Raw genomic sequence first — 22,041 nt, forward strand, 5'->3', positions numbered from 1 at the left:
AAATGCTTATAAATAGAATGCTTTTCTGTTGATATACTTAAATTATTTGACGTGTTTTTTTTATATAAGCGTACATATATATTTGCCTTATATTTACATCTATCTATATAACTTTATCTCATAAAAATGCTTATAAATAGAATGCTTTTCTGTTGATATTCGACTTGTTATTAATATGCATAGATACGTTGGATACACGCGTTAGATCGATTAACTGCATGCAGTTGAATAGCATATTATGATAGACGTGAATGTGCTAAAATATGCTTGGTTGTGAAATGCGCGAACGTGTTGCTATTCACTAAATGTGCTAACTGATATAGCAGACTGTAACTGTATTCACCTGCAATTCCCACTAAGAGGGCACCCAGCAACACAGGCGGAAATGAGAAAGAGTAAGTACATGTTCACCCACTATATGGTAGGCCTATGTACACTACCGTTCAATAGTTTGAAATCGGTATGATTTTTCATGTTTTTAAAATAAGTTTCGTCTGCTCACCAAGGCTACATTTATTCAATTAAAAATACAGTAAAAACAGTAATATTGTGAAATATTATTCCAATTTAAAATAACTGTGTACTATTTAGTCTACAGTGTCACATGATCCTTCAGAAATCATTCTAATATGAGGATTTGCTACTCAAGAGACATTTATTGTTTACAATTGTTCAGAAATGTTTCTTGAGCAGCAAATCATCATATTAGAATGATTTCTGAAGGATCATGTGACACTGAAGACTGGAGTAATGATGCTGAATATTCAGCTTTGACATCACAAGAATAAATGACTTTGTGAAATATATTTAAATAGTACACAGTTATTTTAAATTGGAATAATATTTCACAATATTCCTGTTTTTACTGTATTTTTAATTAAATAAATGTAGCCTTGGTGAGCAGACGAAACGTATTTTAAAAACATTAAAAATCTTAGTGATCCCAAACTTTTGAACGGTAGTGTATGTATATATGTGTCTGTATGGCTTTCTTTCTTATGCGTGCACAATATATTAGCATTAGTGCTTGGTAATGTTAATATCTACAATAATAAACATTATATTAGTATTAGTTATTGATGATGCAAATAGTATAGCTCCTTGTGTAATAACCATCTCACTGTTTTTTTTTTCTCCAGCTATAGCCCTAATGAGAGTGCTCCAAAACCCCTTGCAAAAAAGGCCAAGAAAAACATTCAGACAAGCAACAGGCATTCAGCTCTGTCATGGAAAACAGATAATGACACTGACATGGTTCCACAGACTCTGAGATTCCTACCTGCACGGGAACCTGGACCACAGCTGCGTCCTGCTGATGAACACACTCCTAAGAGTCTCTTCAAAATGTTCAAAATGCAAGGAATAATGCCACCGCTGGTCGTCGGAACTGCATGCTTTGCAAAGTACAGCTTGGTAAAAGGCAAGACACACCTTGGAAATGCCAGGCATGTGACATTTACTTGTGTCTTCAGTTGAAAAGGAACTGTTTTCAAAAATGGCACACAGATGTGTGACTGTTCAGATTCTCTGTTCACCACCTCTCACTGACCATTGGGCTGCAAAGATTATCTATATGTGATCAAGCAGGTTATGTATAGGGTGTAAAAGTGGGCTTTTTTTATAAACCTTACCTTTATTTGCCTGTATACACAAAATGTGCCTTTGACCCTAGTTTATATGTGGATTATATTGTTAACTTTATTTTAAATAAAAAAGAAAAAAAACAATGATATGTCTTGTCTTTGCATTTTCTTAGTTGACTCAGTCACATTCCTGACTGAATGGCTCATTATGCGGCTCATTAGGGGCAGGGTCTTAATCTCCCCAGGTGTAAATCACTTCATTATTCATGAAGAGTCACACCTCTTCGCATATGGCCTACCTAAACAAAAAGTGTCTTAGAAATTTAAAATCAATACAATGTTTTATGTGTCAGAGTAGGGAGGATCATTTCCACATCATTTTGAAGCAAAAACTCTACACTAAAATATACAATTCTCAAAAGTCTTGTGAAAAAACATTTAGTATGCATTTTGAGGTATTGTTTCAGTTACTTTTTTTTTTTGTTTTTTCAATAACCACGCATAAACATTATTCCTTTAAAAACACAAACATGTACATACATGTTCCTCACATATTATTGTAGCCTAGTTTGTGCTGAATACAGTGTAATGACACTTTTGTCATTAATATGTTTATAATCAACTGATAAAAGCACAAATGTCAGAGCATGTCAAAACTTCTCCAGGGCCCAAAATCAGCCTCAGACTCCAGAGGGTTAAAAATCATCATTTGTGATCGACTGAAGAAAAAATGTCACCTACATCTTGGATGCACTGGGGGTAAGCAGATAAACATCAAATTTTCATTTTTGGGTGAACTATCCCTTTAACTGTTGAAATCTGGAAGTCATAGAAAGAATACTTTTTATTATATATATATTCATTCATGTAAAAGCATAATATCATCATCATTAGGCATACACAGCAGTCATAAATCATTACAATTCAAGTAATTTATTTATGGAAACTTGGAAGCCATATAAAGAACTTTTTTGTCCATCAAACATACATTATTTACAAAGCAAAAAAAAAAAAAAAAAGCTTTTACCATAGAATTTAGATTATTTCAAAGATATTTTTGTTTGTTTAAAGCAGAATGCACTTAATTTAGATTTTTTTTTTGACTGAATGACAGTATTATGGGTACAATCTCTCTATACCTCTGAAAATTGTCTCTTCAGTTGTGTTTTGCATGTTTCTGAGACAACAGGGAAACCTTTGTCATCATTTCCTTCTGATTCACTGAAGGCAACAACTGCAATTGAATGAATGAGCTCCCTTGCATCTTCCAGTGTATCAGATTGTAAAAGTTGTGCCATGGCTCATAGATAGAATTCTGTATTAGGCATTCCCACCGGCTAATGAGCTTGATGCAGTGTGCAACATCTACTCTGATAAAGCAAGGTGGTAGCTTTGAATCTTCTGACTTCCTTGCCAGCACTCCAAAGCACTGATTGATGTCTGTTTTCAAGTCTGGGTAAGGAGTGAAGGCCTTAACCAGTGCTCCAAGCAAAGCCAAGGAGAAATCACAGACTGCCTCTTTGGGCACATCAGCACCTGCTCATTGCCATTCAGTGAGCCAGTTGGCAATAGAATTGATGGCGTGGCTCTCTGATAGCATTTGCACTACTAGAACATGATCTCCCTGTGAACACAATACTCCTTGACACAAGAAGGCATGCCCAGAGTTTCCACAAGGTCTTCTCAGTCTTTTCACAACTGTACCTGTTGCATCAAAACTCACAAATGAACCAGAGTACTTGGATTTCATTTGATAAACTTGCATCTGAGATGGGGTCCAGTAATGGCAAAAAACCTATCAAGGCCTATGTCATGAATGTTTCCATTGTGGGGTACACTGTATTTTATTAGATGCAATGACATGATTGGGTCTTTGTGTCCAAGCTCTTTGTCACCCATCTCTTGTTTGACTTTTCTCAATGTTGCCAGATTTGGTAGGTGGCTAGGCTCTGGGTCACCAACGTCCATCATTTTGTAAGCCTTAGCTGCTCGCCATACATGTGCTGGTCTTCGGCCTTCCCAGAGTTCTTTAGACACACGTGTTCTCAGATCCTGATAACTTGCGTTTTGCTTTGCCAGTATGGACACTGTCATCAACATTGCAAATTATGCATTTGAGAACAACTGGTTCATTATCTGCTGGCATGTTCTCTGCTGTTATACACATAATTGGACACTGCACAGAGTGTGATGCACATCTGTCTACGTAGTGAGATGCAACATTTGGAAAAATGTTTGCTCTCCTGAATCTAAGAGTGCATGAGGTCTTGATATTTTTACAAATCTCCTCATACATGACGCGTGTCCATGCACCATGTTTCAGGATGGTGTATTCTCTTTTACGTGTTGAGAGATTTTTCATTGTATGAAACTTTTTCAGGACAGATTTCTTGCCATCCTTGATGAGAGATACTTATCTCAAATGTAATGTTGCAGCACTGACCTTCTGAATTTTTGTCTTCCTTTGACTCTGGTGACTGGAAATCATCCGAGCTTTCTTGTGAGCTGTTAGTATTTGGACCTTGATATGGGATTTTCAATTTTGCCTAGCTCAAGGATTTGCCATATGTTGTGCCTGTTTATTTTGACAAAAGTGTAAATGTTCTTTGGTGAAACTTTGTTTAGTTTTTGGCTTAAATCTGCCCACACCTTTTCTGTTGGAACTGCTGAATCATCAGAAATTCTGCAGGTATTGTGAAGCAAGGACAATAGTGAAAAATGGCAGATGGAGCAATAATAACTGACATGATCCATGATATCATGATATTTTTAGTGATATTTGTAAATTGTCTTTCTAAATGTTTTGTTAGCATGTTGCTAATGTACTGTTAAATGTGGTTAAAGTTACCATTGTTTCTTACTGTATTCAGAGACAAGAGCCATGTCGTTATTTTCATTATTAAACACTTGCACTCTGTATAATTCATAAACACAACTTCATTCTTTATAAATGTCTCAAACAGTGTAGCATTAGCCACGTTAGCCGTGCAGCATACTATCAAATTCCTTCAGAATCAAATGTAAACATCCACAAAATACATGCCATATCTACGTGATCTGATATGCTGCATCATGAACAGTTTGTAAAGATCCTTTTTGAGAGTTAAATTGTGAACTTCTGTAGTATTTATTCAATTTTTAATGGAGTCACGAGTTTGGGGGCGGGGAGCGCGATCATTTGAAGGTGTACACACACCAAATCAGAGCATTTTTAATCCCACCCCAAAATAGGCAGTTAAAACATGGTATAATAAAAAAATCTATTCTTTTTTTGAGCAGAAACTTCACAGACACATTCTGGGGACACCTTAGACTTATATTACATCTTGTGAAATCTAGGGAACCTTTAAATCTGGCCACTTCTTCATATTGTCTACGTTACCCACGTTGACGATGGATGGGACCATATGAGACCATCTTCAGGAGGCATCTGAAAGAAATTGTCATACTCACTGGATGTTGCGGAGGAAGTGGCAATCCAGTCACCGTCCCCCGGATGAGTGTACCTCAATGGCGAGCTGTAGATGGCTTCTTGAAGCTGAAGGAAAAGATTCTGAGACAATGGAGTTCAGCGCCGCCCTATAGTGCAGGGGAGCCCGCCTCTATTTCGCTTGAATGCCATTGGCGGGCGGATTCTCGCCCATGACATTTCATAAGGCCTCAATAGATTCAGGGAAGGAGGGGATAACCCCATAGGGCCACCTTCTGGACATCTGCATTATATCTGGTTTGAAATTCTATTATTTCTTCTATTTGTGTATTCTATGTATAATGTTCACTCATGTTATTATTGCTCTGGTTATTTTTTGCAGCTACAACCTTAAATATTAGTTTTACAGTTTGCTGAGATTGTGTAGCCTATAGGCCCTTCTGAGTATATGTGCGATTAACACTTTCTCGCCATTTGTTTAATTACTATTCAATTGTAAATTTACAAAAAAATATCTATAATTCTGTTAAGCCATTCTGTTCCAAGAGCAAATATCGCTGATTTCTGTGTAGCCTATAAGATACAATTTAACAGGCCTAATTTTCATAGAAAAATGTTGTTTGTGCTGAAATGAATAACTGATTCAATGTAAATACTCATGGTGTAGCACAAGCTGTTTCTGAAGAGATATGGGCTAACTCGTGGCAATGTGATCATGTGATGACACAAATTTGCACCTTAATCATAACCATTTGCCTTTTACACACACCAAAACAAAGACAGAAAAATAAGTGACTTTATTGAATCTTATACAAAAAATATGTACAATTATATACAGTAAAGTGCAGTAAAGGTCACGTGACTTCAGTGTTGATGATGTCTCCAGTGGCTCCATATTCATCTTTTAATAGCTGTCAGCAAAGAAAAAACAGACAGTAACATATGCATTACTGCTGACATTTCTGTTCAGTGGACTGAATGATATCATAGGGTTTTTCCTGGATAAAAAATGGTCTTCGGTGGTGGCTGACAAACATGGTCATCCACCCACAAAGTAAAAAGTACCCTACCACGTAATCTGTGAGCCCAATACTGACAATAAATTTAAAATAAATGCAAAGAAACAGTTTGTGATTTTGATTATCTTATTTTGATATATTATGTATGATTTCTTACCTTGATGATTTTTTTTCCTTTTTTTTGGTCCAGCATTTTCTTCTACACAGCAAAAACTGTTTATTTGACTCCACACTTAACAGTGTTAAATGAACACTGAAGCAGTGTTAAAGATAATAAGAAAATTGAGTGGTGATTGATCATTATTGAAGATACCTTATGTTAACAAGCAGAATCACCAAAGGAGAAATCACAAGTTTAAGTCACCATTGTGGAGATCAGTGTTTGCTTTAGTTGGGCTCTTGACCCTTGACTCTTTAATATTAGGTTTTGTTTGATTGCTAAAACTGAATTATAACATCCAGACAAGAGAAGAGAAAAGATTATCAGGTGGCATTGGTTATGTTTATTTGACCTGAATCTCTGAGTTAGATTTACATTATTGATTACAGCAGCACTGTGATTCTACAGCAGAAGATCAGCTTTTTCAATTCAAATGATTTCTTAAAAGTTGTTCTGATTTAAAAAAAAAAACAAAAAAAACAAAACAAAAAAAAACTCTTTCAGGCACACATAAGAATCTTTCAGACATCAAAAATCAGCTTGTGAATCTCAACAATGGTGAGAATAATAAAGCTTGTTGCAGTGCATTCTGGGTGCCACCAATCAAAATTCATCCATGGCTCCCATCATGCATTGCTGCATGAATAAATCATGAGTTGAATTGTCTTAGTAATTTCTTTTATTCTCACTATTTTATTTTTTGCTGTTGTTATGTGACTTTTTAGTAGCTTGTTTTCTAATGTTCAGAGTTGATCTGTTTATCAGAATATGATGCTTGTCACCGTTGTTGAGATTCATACGCTGATTCTTGAGGTCTGTGTGTGCCTAAAAGAAAGATTTTTTTTTTAATCAGAACAACTTTAGAGAAATCTTTTGGATTATATTGATAAAGCTGTAGAATCACAGTGCTGCTGTAATCAATAATGTAAATCTAACTCAGAGATTGGGCTCTAAATAAGTTTGGTGATTCAGGTCAAAAAAATATTGCGAAAACATAACCGACACCACCTAATCTTTGCTTCTCTGGCTGTTATAACTTAGTTACAACAGTAAAACAAAATCTAATATTAAAAAGTCAAGGGTCAAGAGCTCAACTAAAGCAAACACCGATCTTCATAGTGGTGACTTAAAATTGTTATTTTTTCCTTTGGTGATTCGCTTGTTAACATCAGGTATCTCCAATAATGATCAATCATTACTCAATCACTTAATTATCTCATTAACTTAAACACTTATTCAGTGTTAATTTAACACCTTTTAGGCCCCGTTTCACAGACAGGGCTTAGCCTAAGCCAGGATTAAGTCTTAGTTCAATTAGAACATTTAAGTAGCTTTTATAAACATACACTAGAGAAAAACATTACTGGGGGCATATTACAGAAAGATCCTAAATTTAGAATCCTATCTTATCTGTTTGGTAACCATAGCAATTTCAGTTAGGACCTCATTTAGGACAAACACTATTACAGAATGTCATTTAAGTGCATAATTTTATCTTAATTATCTTAACTATGGATAGGAAAACGGGTATTACAGAAGCATCCTAACTCGACAAAAAATCCTAAAAGCTGTCTTAACTTTAGGACAACCCCACTGGTGCCCTAACTTCAAACCTTTTTGAAATCCAAAGGTAAAAAAAAAAAAAATCACAGTACCAAAGCCTTTTTGAGAATGGCATTACATGTATTAATTATACAAGACAAATAGCAGTGACGTTTGATGGTGGACTTTTGAAGGACCCAGAGGATGTGCTGCGCTTTGATGATAAAAAATTTCCTTATCTTCGTGAGTGAGCGAAGGTGAAAACTTGCTGAATAAAACAGGCTTTAACTGTGACAAGCAGGGCGAGGTTTTTTTAGGTTAACCTCAGAAGCAGTTTGCTTGTCTTTGGTTGCTTGGTAACAGGCCTGACAGTTGAATATACGATTGAGCGGTTTAAGATTACCTAACTACAGATAAGATGACATTTTGTAAGATAGGATAAGAATCCTAAATCATGTTAAGATTTGCTTCTGTAAAAAGAATTTGTGAAAAATCCAAAATTAACATATCTTAAGTTAAGACCTAAGATAGAAATTTTCTGTAATATGCCCCCTGTTGTGCATCTTGAGACAAAACAATGGCACGGACATATTTTAAGATCTGTTAGTGCAAGTTGCTTTCAGTTAAAACAGCTCAAACGTGCATTTTAGTCTAGGACTAGCTTAAGCCATGTCTGTGAAACCGGGGATTATTTTAACACTTTAACTCTTGAGTGTGGACTCAAATAAACTCTTATGAGAGATAATTTAACACTGGAGTTTTTGCTGTGTACACTGTGGCTGAGAATTATTCAGTTTTACAACAAATTCAAATTATATATAGGCTATGCAATTATCAGACAGAAATTACCTGACACTCTCGCTCTCACTGTCCTCCTTTCTTGCCCTCTGTGCAAAAAAAAGCTGTGATTTTTCCACTGGCTTTAATAGCTTTGTAAGATAAGATCCTTTTTTGTTAGACCTGATAATATTTTGGTATAATCATTTCAATATTAAAAAGTAGCATTAAAAAGATTATTTTAAAAAATAGTCTACAATGTTTCAGGAACATCATACTAAACTTTAAATAACATTCTAAGATTCTAAGGAAAGTGTACATTTTTATGTTCTTGGAATGTTGCAAATCAACGTTCCTAGAATGTTGGATTTGAAATAAAAATTAAGTTAAGAAACAACGTTCGAGGATCATTATACCTTATAAAAAACCTTCTAACTTCAAGAAAACTGAACATTTTTTTTACATTCCCAGAACCAACACTGAACACTTAGAGAACGTTCTTATAACAAAATTCTGTTAGCTGGGAACTTCCTTTGTTCTGGTTTCACCTCACTACAGTCTAAACTAAATGATTTGATAGGTAATTTACTACACATTGTCAATATAAATAACCTGAAAATAATTTGATTATTAAGGCTCATTCTCATTATCCACTCTTGCTAAATGGGGTTAGCACACTTGCGTTCTGATTTCAGAGGTGTTCTGAGTAAATTATTTGTTATACACCAATTCAGACAAAGTTAAGTCTTGTGAGTTCAGTGTTGGACAGATCAGTTGTTTAAAACATGCATTAAAATGAATTGGTTCAAAGGAATCATTAGGTAGCAAATCGGACATTAACGGATATGGACGCATTGTGTGCTAATAGCAGTGTCATGAGAAATCATTGGGTCTCCTTTAGGACCTAGTCATATTTTTTCGTTTGGTAGAAGTGTGGTTTATGTCAGCTTCATGTGCGGAATTCTTGTCAGAGAAGATAAGGCGATGTTTTTTGAGCACAATTCACACCCAGCGGTAATTCAGGAAAAAATTTCTCTGAATGTTGTCACATGCAACATGGGCTCAGTCTTATGACCGTTTACCATTGTGTTGGTTCAGCTGGTTAATATATGCGAGGGAGAGAGAGAGCAAAGACAGTGCTTAGTTTAAGACAGAGAGAGTGTGTGCACACGAGGGAGAAGCTCCCTGATCGTTCTCTCCCACAGTTAATGTGTGTCTTGTCACAAGCACAGCAAGTCATTAACATCACCCATAAATCTCAATAACTGATCAAATAAGGCTTTGGCAGGACAAAAATGAATTTTGGCGGCCCTCAAATATGTTCAATGCAGGAAAAACCCTGAATATTATATGATTTAGTACTTACAGCAGTGTCTTCAGTTCATAATGTGGATCATCTTTTAAAGCAGAGAGACTCTTCACACTTGCATGTCGTAGATTATTCCCAGACAGATCCAGTTCTCGGAGGTGTGAGTTTGATCTCAGAGCTGAAGCCAGAGCAGCACAACCTACAGTTGTGATATTACAATATCTCAACCTGCAGAACAATGACACACTCTCTCAGTTCAGCAGGAACTGCACAACCAGACTGAGATATTACATACTAAATCTGTGAATATTTGATGTTTTAGTACTTTTTGTTCACTTTTGCTTTATTGTGTGTTATCGTAAATCACTATGATTTGAACAACATAAGGAGAATAATCCCTTAAAATAATTCGATTTTTGTTTAACTTAAGATTAATGCATGATCTTACATCAATTTCTCTAGTTTACAGTGTGGATCCAGTCCATCAGAGAGCAGGATCAGACCTCCACCTCCTATTTTATTCCATGTCAGATCCAGTTCTCTGAGGTGTGAGTTTGATCTCAGAGTTGTAGCCAGAGCAGCACCACCTTCAGCTGTGATACCACAATCATACAACCTGAACAATGACACACACTTTAATCTCTCAGCTCAATGTACAAAATGTCCAGAGCGGTGGCTCCCCAGGACCAGAGTTTAGAATCACTGACATAAAATGCATATAAATATCAGTTGTCACTCTATATGTCAATAACATTTCTTAAATTTATGATCAAAGCTCTGTAATTTTAAAACTTATAATGCAATGCAATGCAATGCAATGCAATGATGATTGAGAGATGAACAAATAAACGTTCCTCAAAAACCTGATGGATCATATTTGATACATTTGAACATAATTATCTTGAAATATTACTAACAATATGAATATTACTAACAATATAAAAGGTAACTCTTATGCTTAATAAAAATCAGTAAAGCAAATAGACACACTGAGAGCTGAAGGGACACGTTTTAAAATTATACTAAAAGGACCTTTTACTTGCTAACAAAAGAACTATAAAATATCAACCAGGCAAGAGAAGGCAAGTAGTAGATTGTGTAAAACAAGTTTTTGATCATGTTGATAATTTAGATCAAATATTATAGAGTAGGAATTAAAAGGTCAAAAACACATTATTCTTGTTTCAGCTAAGATTAATGTTAATCTTACTTCAATTTCTCCAGTTTACTGTGAGGATCCTTCAGTCCATCAGAGAGGAGCGTCAGACCTCTACATCCTAGTTTATTCTCAGTTAGATCCAGTTCTCTGAGGTGTGAGTTTGATCTCAGAGCTGAAGCCAAAGCAGCACAACCTTCGTCTGTGATATTACAATTCCACAACCTGCAGAACAATGACACACTCTCAGTTCAGCAGGAACTACAAGACCACAGACTGAGATATTAAATATTAAATCTGTGTGGGTTTAAAGCAATAAGCCCCAAGAAGCCGTGGTTTACAGTGGATTTTTTCGCTTGAAAAAAATGTGAACAGAAAATGTGACAGTGAACAGTGACAGAAGTTACATTTATTATGCCATTAGATGGCGACAAAGATTGTCTTTATGAGCTAATCACTCAATCGCAAAGACTTTTATTTTGAACACAGAACAAGATGCTTTGACTAAACTTAGTCAGTGTCAGCAGGGCACGGAAAATCCCATTAACGTTAAATGGTAAAAGGACAAGATCGGAGGGTACATTCAAATGGAGGTTTTATTATGAACATAGGACTGACCTGTAGGTAAAATGCTAAATTTGAATCACAATACTCTTCTACATAATTCAGTCAGCTTCAGTGAGCAAAATCAATTGAGAACCAACATTTGTTTACATTGCTAAGCAGTTGCTAAGACACATAGCCTACACATTCAGTGGCGCAGCAATACTTATGTAATGCAGTCATGTTTTCTGAAATTTTACAATGGCTTCGAAGGCGGCTCAACCAATCAGAATCAAGGGCCGGGACAATCCATTTTATAATGTTTTTATTACTTTTTGCATTATTGTGTATTAATGTAATTCACTATGATTTGAACAACATAAGGAGAACAATCCCTTAAAATAATATGATACTTGTCTCTGTAAAGATTAATGTGTGATCTCACGTCAGTTTCTCCAGTTTACAGTGAGGATCCTTCAGTCCATCAGAGAGAAGCGTCAGACCTCCATCTCCTATTTTATTCTCAGTCAGATCCAGTTCTCTGAGGTGTGAGTTTGATCTCAGAGCTGAAGCCAGAGCAGCACAACCTTCAGCTGTGACACCAGATTTATTCAACCTGAAGAACAACAACACAATCTTAATTCATCAAGCACTACATAACAACTCAGCCAACATGTCCATGTGGCCCCACTTGGGTTTTATCTGGGCATGGGGTCAGAATGGGTACTTTTCACCTTGGCTAAAACTGTAAGCCATAGTTAGGTTGCTTTGCATTATTGTTTATTTGAGGGTCCCATATGGGCCACATTTGGGCTATATCCACAGGCTCTACTCTTCAGCACAATGATGACCCACAAATCTCAGATAGCAGAAACCCTTTAAATCCCAACAGAACATTAAACACAAATAGATCTCCACTATATCACTATGTGCAAAAACACATAATAATACTTCTGTTCAGCATTTAATCTCCTTTTATTGAGTTCACGTAACCTGTTTTTCTACTAAATGCAAGGAATTTGAACTCTTTTAAACCAAAAGGAACATCCTGTAGTGTCCACATGACAAAGAGTAAAAATAACACTGACACAGTGCTGCAGTGAGATAATTAAGTAAATATGTCAGTGATTGTTGAGCATTAGTGATGAACACCTGCTGTTAACAAGCAGAATCACTGAAAGGGGTCATGAACTGTGTTGTTTTATTGCGTTGCAATGTTTCCTGGGGTGCACTTATAACGTTAGTATGCTTATTACATTAAAAATTGTCATAATTTAGAAATAAAACGCCTGAATTTAGCCCTTTTATTTGAACGCTTTGTTTTAAGGGGCGTGTGTGATGTGAGACAGTGTAAACAGCCACTGTTGTGATTGGCTAACACCTTTGCATATGAAATAGCTAAATATTACTCTCTTGAAAACTTTTAGAATGTTTTTATTATTATAGTTTCAACTATATTTATTATTATAGTTTAACTAACCGTGAATTTTGATTATAGCATTACATTTAGATCATGGCATGAAAGGTTGCAGTGATAAATTTTTTCTAATTGAATTTAAGTATTTGCTAGTCTAAAATGAACTCACAATGGAGCCTTGACAGCATGTGACCGAACATGTGCTCATGTCTCCTTCAGGTCCTTATTGCCAAAAATGTCAAACACGTGGCACATAGATTTCAGTGGGGTTTTTTTTGGCTGAAGGGGATGTCATATGATAATACTAAAATGTAATTTTATTTGGTTGAATATTATTACTGTATTTTAAATATGATTTTCTTTGTGTCATTTATAAATGACAAGGTACCAATAGAGAGTTATGAAATATTTTTGTATTATGTACTGCAATGTGTCAAAAACATCTTACAGCTCATATAATCATATGTCATTTGTTTTGGGCATTGATTAAACTCGAGCGCGTTTTTATACGTGAAGCCCCGCAAGACCCATGTGTAAATAATATACCGATGCGGTGTTTATGTCACGTTTTTGCTCGTAACTTCATGAAACATGATTGTGGAAATTTGGCACACCATTATTTACAGCAGATTCTCACGATTAAAATGAGTCCAATAGCAACATAATCCAATAAGACGCTAACTAAAATCAGATGTAGCTTTCACGTGGCATTTTTGCTTATAACTTCATGAAACATGCATAGATCATAGAAAATGCCATGTGATGTGTGATCACCCATGTGGGCCAAATAAGGTTTTTTTGTATGTAGCCCACATTGGCCCCATTATTAACATCCATTTGCGACCCAAGTGAGGCCACATAATGAACATCTAAATGGGACACTCTTAGACCCCACTATGGACCCATCATGTGCCCCCATGGACTAACATACATGGGGCCCATGTGGAGACGATGGACAAATTTCTATGGGCCTCATTTGGGTTTGCCCATGCAGGGCCCAATTGACAGCCCATCAAAAACCCACATGGGGACTACATGGAAATGTTGGCTAAAAAGAGAGAGACTGTGCTGTTCTCTATGAACACTTTGCATTCAGTTTATTAACCAGTTGTAGTAGAGTGACCCCTTCTGTTCAAAGTGGGGTATTGCATATAATTGTTCAAATCTTTATATGATGACATCACAAATGTGAGCCTAGTTTCAGCAGCAGCAAGGAAGAGCATTAATTAAGATTAATGTGTGATCTCACATCAGTTTCTCCAGTTTACAGTGAGGATCCTTCAGTCCATCAGAGAGAAACATCAGACCTCCATCTCCTAGTTTATTCTCAGACAGATCCAGTTCTCTGAGGTGTGAGTTTGATCTCAGAGCTGAAGCCAGAGCAGCACAACCTTTATCTGTGATACAACAATCACTTAACCTGCAGAAATCAATACAACACACTCTTAATTCATCAAGAACAACACAGCGACAAAGAGACTAAGATATTAAATACTAAATCAGTGTGTTTAATGTTTTTATTACTTTTTTTTTTTTACTTTTGCTTTATTGTGCGTTAATGTAAATTACTATCTAAAAAAATATAAGGATTATAATCCCTTTTGTAGATCTTTTGTATACTGATCCAAAAAATCAGGCCAAATGAATAATACCATTAACAAAGGAGCACATCACTACAACACGCATATCTGTAGATTGTCCTCGGACTTACTCTGCTGATCTGGAGGCTTCAACTACAGGCAAGAGTTTCTGAAGTACTTCATCTGGTGACATGTGGTTTTGGCCTCGATTTGTGCTTATGTATTTCTTTAACTTAAACTCATCCAAACACTCTGAGGTTAATAAAACAAAGACAACAGCTGACCACTGTGACGAGGACAATCTGGTGTTTGAAAGACCTCCAGATCTGAGACACTCCTGGATTTCATTTACGAGAGAATGATTGCCCAGTTCATTTAAAGAGTGGAAAAGGTTGATTGATTTCTCTGGTGAGGGATTCATTCTTATTCTTGTTTTAATGTACTCAATTGATTTGTCTTTACTGTACGAGATGTTTCTAACATGTGTCACAAGGCCTTTCAGGAGCATCTGATTGGACTCCAGCGAGAGACCCAGAAGGAACCGCAGGAAAAGATCCAGATGTCCATTCTTACTCTGCAGAGCCTTGTCCACGGCTCTCTGATGGAGGTCAGATATTGTGTGACACGTGAACTCATTTGAATGTTTTGAGCTGAGGCTTTCATTGAGCACATCCCTCTTGTGCAGCAGGAATGAAAGCAGCACATAAAGAGCTGCTAGATGTTCCTGAATGCTCAGATGAACAAAGCAGAAGACTTTCCCCTGATACAAGCCCAACTCCTCTCTGAAGATCTGAGTGCACAATCCTGAGTACACTGAAGCTTCTGTCTCATCAATACCACACTCTCTCAGGTCTTCCTCATAGAAGATCAGGTTTCTTTTCACAAGCTGCTGGAATGCCAGTTTCCCCAGTTTGAGGATCATGTCTTCATCCTTCACTTTCTTCTCGTAGTTCTTCTCATGTTTGATGTTGGTCTGAATGATCAGGAAGTGTGTGTACATTTGAGTGAGAGTCTTGGGAATCTCTCCACTCTTTGCTTCGCTCAACATCTTCTCCAGAACAGTGGCTGAGATCCAGCAGAACACTGGGATGTGGCACATGATGTCAAGGCTCCTTGATGACTTCAGGTGTGTAATGATTTTATTGGCCAGACTCTGATCACTGATTCTCTTCCAGAAGTATTCCTCCTTCTGTGGCTCATTGAAGCCTCGTACCTCTGTCACTCGATGGACACACTCAGAGGGGACGAGATCAGCTGCTGCTGGTCTGGAGGTGATCCAGATGAGAGCAGAGGGAAGCAGATTCCCCACAATGAGGTTTGTCAGCAGCACGTCCACTGAGGCTGATTCAGTCACATCACACAACCTCACATCGCTCTGAAAATCCAGAGTCAGGCGACACTCATCCAGACCATCAAAGATGAACAACACTTTATATTCACCACTGAATGGTCTAATTTCTTTTGTTTCAAGGAAGAAGACATGAAGAAGATCTGCAATACTGAGTTTTTTGTCTTTCATTAGGTTGAGCTCTCTGAAAGGAAGTGGAAATATGAGCTGGATGTCCTGATTCTCTTTCCCTTCAGCCCAGTCTAGGATGAACTTCTGCACAGAGACTGTTTTTCCAATGCCAGCGACTCCCTTTGTCAGCACAGTTCTGATGGGTTTGTTTTGTCCAGATAAAGGTCTGAAGATGTCAGAGCATTTGATAAGTGTGTCCTCTGTTGCTGTTCTGCTTGATTGAGCCTCAATCTGTCTCACCTCATGCTCATTATTGATCTCTCCACAATCACCCTCTGTGATGTAGAGTTCAGTGTAGATCTCATTCAGAAGTATTGGGTTTCCCTGCTTTGCTGTTCCCTCATACAGACACTCAAACTTCTTCCTCAGATTTGATCTGAATCTCTTGAGGGTTTCGGAGTGTTGAGGGCCACTACTGTAAGATAAAAAATTGTTAAATAATATACATACATTGTGTCAGCATATTGTATTGGGTCAAAATCCTGCTGTGTAAGTCTCTTTGGATAAAGGTGTCTATTAAATGAATACATGTAAATATAAACATGTATAATCAATAAATATTTAGTATAGACGATTTCATCGGATGCACGTGTGTTGCCACGATAACATGCCTGGCCGAAGTTAACTTCTGGTCTGTGTTTGTTATAGGCATCCAAGCTGAGATATGCCTTGAATGCCTCCCTTGTATATACACACTCCTTCTTGACTAGGTATTCAAAGATGTGTACCTGACTGACCTCCGGTAAATCAGACAGGTTTGTAGAAAAACATTCTTGTCTCAACTGGTCTGGTAGTGTAACATTGTCGAATTTAAGTTTGGCCAAGTAACGGTTCTTTTCTTCTTCTGGCAACCCAAAATAATACTGGCTAGACATAGTTTTAACTTGTTAACCAATGTAATTTTTTTGTTACTTATTTTGCTTGTTATCAGAAATAATCTACTCTAGAGGGACTCTATTGTTATTGATTCTTTGCGGAAGTCAACCAGAAGTTAAGTTTGGGCCAGTAATGTTTGTTTGTGTTGTTGCCACTGAAACTGTCTATAGCACTTGCCTAATCCCAGAATCAGTGTGTCCACTAAGCATAGGTGAAGGATCCATTGACTGGTCTTTCTTCATGGACACACAGCTCAGTTTTGGCTGGTCCGGTCTGTGCAATGAGATGAACACATCAAATTAATGTAAATCACACACCCTTATATTCCTGATTTTTGTAATGAACTGATTCAGGTGAATGGTGAATTATTCCATTAATATCCCAGATAGCAAACAACCATCAAAACAATGTTAACCACATTTAATTAATATCACTTTTGCACCCGCAATTAATGTGAAAAGAATGTTTAAAATTAAAAAATAGTAATAGTAATGGCATTGAATCAATGTGATGTTCACCAACAATATTTTCTTACCATAAATCAGATAGTGATCACAATTTAGATTTTTAGAATACATCATGGCAAAAAATTTTTTAGACACAGACATCAAGAATAAGCATATGAATCTCAACAATGGTGACATGCTTCATGCCACAATGCATGCTGGGAGTCATGAGTAAATGTCTTTATTTCCCTTGATGTATTTTAAAAATCAAAATGTCTGATCTGTGGCAAGAAAACATTTTGGGTGAATATGGTCTATTAATAACAAATAACCACTTTTGTTTAGGGATAAGAATAATAAATGATTCTACTTTATGATGATGATGATAACTATATTATTGATCATCTTTGCTTCTGGTTTTCTTTGCAACAAATTATGTTTTGGTAAACACTGTTGCAAAGACCACACATACATAAAAAGCCAAGAGTCAAACTACCCAACTTAAGGGGAACACTGATCACCATAGTGGTGACCAAACATTTTTAAAGGTGTCATCGAATTGAAAATTGAATTTTCCTCAGCATAGTTGAATAGTCATAGTCAGCATAGTCAGTACATGGAAATGACATACAGTGAGTCTCAAACTCCATTGTTTCCTCATTCTTATATAAATCTCATTTGTTTAAACGACCTCCGAAGAACAGGCGAATCTCAACATAACATCGACTGTTACGTAACAGTCAGGATCATTAATATGTACGCCCCCAATATTTGCATATGCTAGCCCATGTTCAAGGCATTACACAAGGGCAGAACGTCTGGATGTGGACAGCAGAATCATCAGACGAGGTAAGCAATCAAGGACAACAGTGAAAAATGGCAGATGGAGTAATAATAACTGACATGATCCATGATAACATGATATTTTTAGTGATATTTGTAAATTGTCTTTCTAAATGTTTCGTTAGCATGTTGCTAATGTACTTTCAAAGTCCCTTTAAGTGTTATTCTATAGTCTTTGGTACTGTTAAATGTGGTTAAAGTTACCATCGTTTCTTACTGTATTCACAGAGACAAGACTGTAGTTATTTTCATTTTTAAACACTTGCAGTCTGTATAAATGCATAAACGCAACTTCATTCTTTATAAATCTCTCCAACTGTGTAGCATTAGCCTTTAGCCACGGAGCACAGCCTCAAACACATTCAGAATCAAATACCATACTTACGTGATTAGACATGTTGCATGACGAACACTTTGTAAAGATCCATTTTGAGGGTTATATTAGCGGTGTAAACTTTGTTTATGCACTGTTTAAGGCAGGGGTCTCAAACTCAAATTGGCGGGGGGCCGTTTCTGTGATTGACACCTCATAGGAGGGCCATATTAACATTCAAGTGCAAGAAAGTGCAACACTTCAGAAAATTTACTTTCCTTTGCATTATTTCTCATTTACTTCAAATATTACTAAAATACTAAAATATCTACCTACTAAAATATTTTTATACCTATACTATAAATATTTTATTTACCATACTAAATGTAAACAGCAGTGTCTCTCTTTGTTAGAGTGTAATATAATTATATAATATTACTAATATAATACTACTAATATAATACTATTAATTGCAATAGTCTGTTGCAACTTCTCACATCCAACAAGGTGCATGGAATAAAAAAAAAAATAGTATTTTAGGAACAAAACCAGGAACACTTGTGGCGTGGAGGGGTCAGTCAGAAATAAACAAAAAAACTGGAGCTATATATCAACTTTATTTTACCAAAAAATAAAAATATCTCATTGTTACATACATTATTAGTTTTAAAAATTTAGTGGAAGTATTTTCCCTTACTCTATGTTAGCTTTAAACATTAAAATCTTGCACTGAACAACACTGTACTGAACAAATACAATCCCTGAATACATTTGTACACTCTTCTGTTTCTTGACAGACACCTGGCAGCGCTTGTGCTCACACAGCTGAGACACATTTGTCCAAGATGCCGTTTGAGCATTGGTAACATTTAATGGTTGCATCGGATGCGTTTCGGTGGTTTAAATCGACGCTCGTGACTTAAAGTCAAGTGCTTTTACTGTGATTTAGGCAAGCACGCTCATAACAGAAGCTACGTGGTTGAGAGCGCGGCTCATGGTTGCATAGCAAGGACAGACGCCACTGGAGCGAAAGCGCATTGGAAAGGAGAATGCGGCGCGGCCGCTTATGTGACGCGATATGTGAATGCCCCTTAGAACGGCAACATTTTCTTTGCATATCAGACAGGTAGCAACTAGAGAATAATAATAATTTAGCGGGCCGGATTATGTTTTATTTTTGAGATCAGTTGCGGGCCGCGTAGAGGGGGAGGGCGGGCCATAAATGGCCCACGGGCCAGCAGTTTGAGACCACTGGTTTAAGGCAAGCACGAGCTCCGTGGGTGGGGAGCAGGAGAATTTAAAGGGGCCGCAGCGTAAATCGGCTCATATTTAATGATGCCCCAAAATAGGCAATTAAAAAAATTATTTAAAAAAATCTATGGGGTATTTTGAGCTGAAACTTCAGACACATTCAGGAGACACATTAGAGTTATTAAGCTCTTCGTACTGAAATGCACTGCATCGAGCCAGTGTTAATTTTGGCAGCCATTTTTGATTTAGTCTTAAGTTGCGTCCCAAATGACGCACTATACACTATGCACTTATACACTATGTACTTGTGCACTATGCACTCATCCATGTAGTGCGTGAATTGTATAAGGTTATTTTGTCATTTAATATCGGAGTCCGATCCTCCCTTCCCCTCCACTACGTAATTAAAGCTGCGACAGTTGAGTGCACGAAGTGTCCAACATTCCACACTTCATTTTTTCCGTTAATTTAGTGCATCATCCGGGTATTTAAAGTGTACTTTTTCTTTTTGGAATTTTCAGTGTGAACGCACTACTTGCACTATTTATACTTAAAAATGTCATAGAATAGTGCACAAGTACGTGAATTGGGACACACCTTTAGTCTTTATCTTCAGATGAAAATGCTCCTTAGTCTTAGTCACATTTTAGTCTTTCATATTTTAGTCTAGTTTTAGTCGACGAAAAGTCATCACATTTTTGTCAAGTCTTAGTCATTACTTTTAGTCAAACTACAGTTACCAACATTAATTTTGATAGCTATTTTATATGTAGTCTTTAGACAAAATAGTCATTATAATTTTTCTCTTTAGACCAATTAATTCAAGCTTATGAAATCAAGGTAACAGGCTGTATTGACATTGCACACTTATCAGTAGCACTTGTGCAGTTCTACATATCCTCTTTCAGTGGTTCTCAAACTTTCTAGAGTGTCGTACCCCCTGAGGGATTTAACATCCTTCTGTGTACCCTCTCTTTTCCACTTAGACTGCAGTTACACTTTTCCATTAAGGGACAATATTTTTTCCTTTATAAATACCTTTGTAAAATAAATAATGCCTAAAACCACCAGTAGGTGGCGGTAAGTCACTTTTTTTATGAGTGAATCATCGAGTCATTCATTCTTTCAGTATCAAAGCTAGCGGCTGTATTTATGAATGAATCATTGAATCATTGACGATTCGTTCAAAGCCGCAGATTTGTTCATGAAACACAGCTTGTGTGCTGCTCTGCTGTGGCTTTCATTGTAAAATAGAGCAAAAATACTTACAATACTGACAATACAGTATTTACTAATAACTTAATATCACCCTTTTGTTTGTTGAACTGTTGTATAAAATCAATATTCGGGATATTATATATTATATTCGGGCAATATTCTTGCTGGTATAATATGAACAACATTAAAAACAGTAACTTGCAGAAGGGTATGTTTTTGTATCGAAGAGAGTTTTAATCTTAAATATACATGCAGTCTATGTCTATATTTGTTCTTCATGCTAGTAAGTGCTAAATCCCCACTTTCACAAAGGTAACGTTATTGTCGAGAACAGCACTAATATGTTGCGCGATGCTGGCTTGTCTGGGTGCAGTCTGTTTTGACCGCAAAAGATGAGGTAATTTGATTGAATGTCGTGTATTTACGACATTTTACCTGCTAGAAATACATGTTCAGTTTTCATGTTATTTTAAGGTGGAGAAGAATAAAATGAACGGCACTTTTCGCGTCAGTTTGAGAACCACTGCTGGATATCAGCCTGCACTCTGGTCCCAGATTTAGTCAGTAAACGAGCAGCGCAATATAGACACTTTGATGAATGCTGCTATTAAACAGACCTACTGTAGCCTACCTGAAAAATGTAAAGTACTGTTTATTTAATTTGTATCTTTCTTGTATAGACTGTGTCATATTTTTACATGTAAACAGATCTGCAATCGGATTCAATTCATTCGGATTGATGAAAATTTGTGCATGTAAATGTAGCCACTGTGTCGATGACACTTTGGGGAATGCCTCGCGTGATTGCCTCTAAAGCACGTGTGTCAACTAGCCCAATAGCGAGAGTGAACGTCACCTTCTCCAAAACTCCTGGGAGCAGAACAATTGCATACAGATGTATCTTCGGCCATGACTTTACCATGGCATCCAGTCCCAGAGGAGCTGGATGTGTGAGGGAGAACCAAAGCAGAAAGTGCGTCGTATCCTGAGACATGAATAGATCTACTTCTGCTTGGCTGTAAATCATCCATATGACCTTCATCGCCTCAGGGTGAATTC

General features: G+C 36.7%; 1 protein-coding gene and 1 long non-coding RNA gene across 4 annotated transcripts in view; one reads left to right on the plus strand and one right to left on the minus strand.

Moving 5' to 3' along the window:
- Nucleotides 1-334: 334 nt before the first annotated feature.
- On the plus strand, nucleotides 335-1,727 carry LOC125244947. The gene is made up of 2 exons (XR_007179404.1): nucleotides 335-395; nucleotides 1,140-1,727. It is a non-coding gene; the product is annotated as an uncharacterized LOC125244947 (long non-coding RNA).
- A 4,068-nt stretch (nucleotides 1,728-5,795) lies between these two features.
- The window catches only part of LOC125244892 (NACHT, LRR and PYD domains-containing protein 3-like), a 55,387-nt gene continuing 39,141 nt past the window's right edge, over nucleotides 5,796-22,041 (minus strand). For all 3 annotated transcript variants that reach the window (XM_048155277.1, XM_048155275.1, XM_048155276.1), the window contains 8 exons: nucleotides 17,089-17,184; nucleotides 14,648-16,450; nucleotides 14,186-14,356; nucleotides 11,965-12,135; nucleotides 11,031-11,201; nucleotides 10,269-10,436; nucleotides 9,878-10,048; nucleotides 5,796-5,924 (listed from right to left, as the gene is read on the minus strand). In XM_048155277.1, the coding sequence (XP_048011234.1) occupies nucleotides 5,918-5,924; nucleotides 9,878-10,048; nucleotides 10,269-10,436; nucleotides 11,031-11,201; nucleotides 11,965-12,135; nucleotides 14,186-14,356; nucleotides 14,648-16,450; nucleotides 17,089-17,184 (2,758 nt within the window). In that variant the 3' untranslated portion in view covers nucleotides 5,796-5,917. The remainder of the gene's footprint in view (nucleotides 5,925-9,877; nucleotides 10,049-10,268; nucleotides 10,437-11,030; nucleotides 11,202-11,964; nucleotides 12,136-14,185; nucleotides 14,357-14,647; nucleotides 16,451-17,088; nucleotides 17,185-22,041) is intronic.

The sequence above is a fragment of the Megalobrama amblycephala genome, linkage group LG14, assembly GCF_018812025.1.
Source record: "Megalobrama amblycephala isolate DHTTF-2021 linkage group LG14, ASM1881202v1, whole genome shotgun sequence".
Lineage (NCBI taxonomy): Eukaryota > Metazoa > Chordata > Actinopteri > Cypriniformes > Xenocyprididae > Megalobrama > Megalobrama amblycephala.